Source organism: Eimeria tenella, genomic scaffold (assembly GCF_000499545.2).
Source record: "Eimeria tenella Houghton genomic scaffold, Eth_scaff2958, whole genome shotgun sequence".
Classification (NCBI taxonomy): domain Eukaryota; phylum Apicomplexa; class Conoidasida; order Eucoccidiorida; family Eimeriidae; genus Eimeria; species Eimeria tenella.
The window spans coordinates 398-1,242 of NW_013542834.1; the positions used below are offsets into that span (position 1 = coordinate 398).

General features: G+C 55.9%; 1 protein-coding gene across 1 annotated transcript; it reads right to left on the reverse strand.

Annotated features, from left to right (window-relative positions):
• Positions 1-268: 268 nt before the first annotated feature.
• Positions 269-562, reverse strand: ETH_00036190 (uncharacterized protein; the record flags this gene model as incomplete). Its single annotated transcript, XM_013375668.1, has 1 exon — positions 269-562. One exon carries the CDS (start codon positions 560-562, stop codon positions 269-271), a length of 294 nt encoding a protein of 97 aa, XP_013231122.1.
• Between the last annotated feature and the right edge of the window lie 283 nt (positions 563-845).

The window sequence follows — 845 nt, forward strand, 5'->3', positions numbered from 1 at the left end:
GGCTAAATAACTAGCTAGCTAGCTAGCTAGCTAAATAGCTAGCTAGCTAGCTAGCTAGCTAGCTAGCTAGCTGGCTAGCTAGTTATTTAGCCAGCTAGCTAGCTAGCTAGTTATTCAGCCGGTAAGCTAGCTAGCCAGCTAGTTATATAGTCAGCTAGCTAGCCAGCCAGTTATTTAGTGAGTTAGCTAGCTAGTTGGCTAGCTAGTTATTTAATCAGCTAGCTAGCTGTCTACTATTCCTTCTCTGTTGCCAGTGCTGCTACTGCTGCTACTGCTGCTGCTGCTGCTGCTGCTGCAGGCGAAGAGCCCTGCGTGGCTGCGTCTGTTGGATTTGCTGCTGCGGGAATGTTCGCCCAAGATGGATGTCAAGGTGAGTCGCCGCTGAGCTGCTGCGCTGCTGCTGCTGCTGCTGCTGCTGCTGCTGCACTGTTGCTGCTGCTGCAGCTGGAGTGGTGCTGCTGGTCCGCATCCTGCTGCTGCTGCACTGCTGCTGCTGCTGGCGCTCCTGTCGCTCTCCCTGCCGCTGCCGCTGCTCCTTCTGCTCCCCGCGCTGCTGCTGCATGGCCCTTGCTGCTGCTGCTGCTGCTGCTGCTGCTGCTGCTCAGGACCTGCAGACGCTGCAGAGCAAGCTGCGGGTGCTGCTGCTGGCGCGCCAAAAGGCTGAAAGAGCTCTCGAGGAAAAGAAGAAAAAGCCAAATGACTTGGAAGCAAAATGCAGAAACTTCCAACACGAACTCGACATCGTCTACGGCAAAGACTCCGAGGTCCAGGGTTTAGGGTTTAGGGTTTGGGGCTCAGGGGGGAGGGTTTGGGGTTTGGGGGGGGTTTGTTGGAGGGTTTAGGGT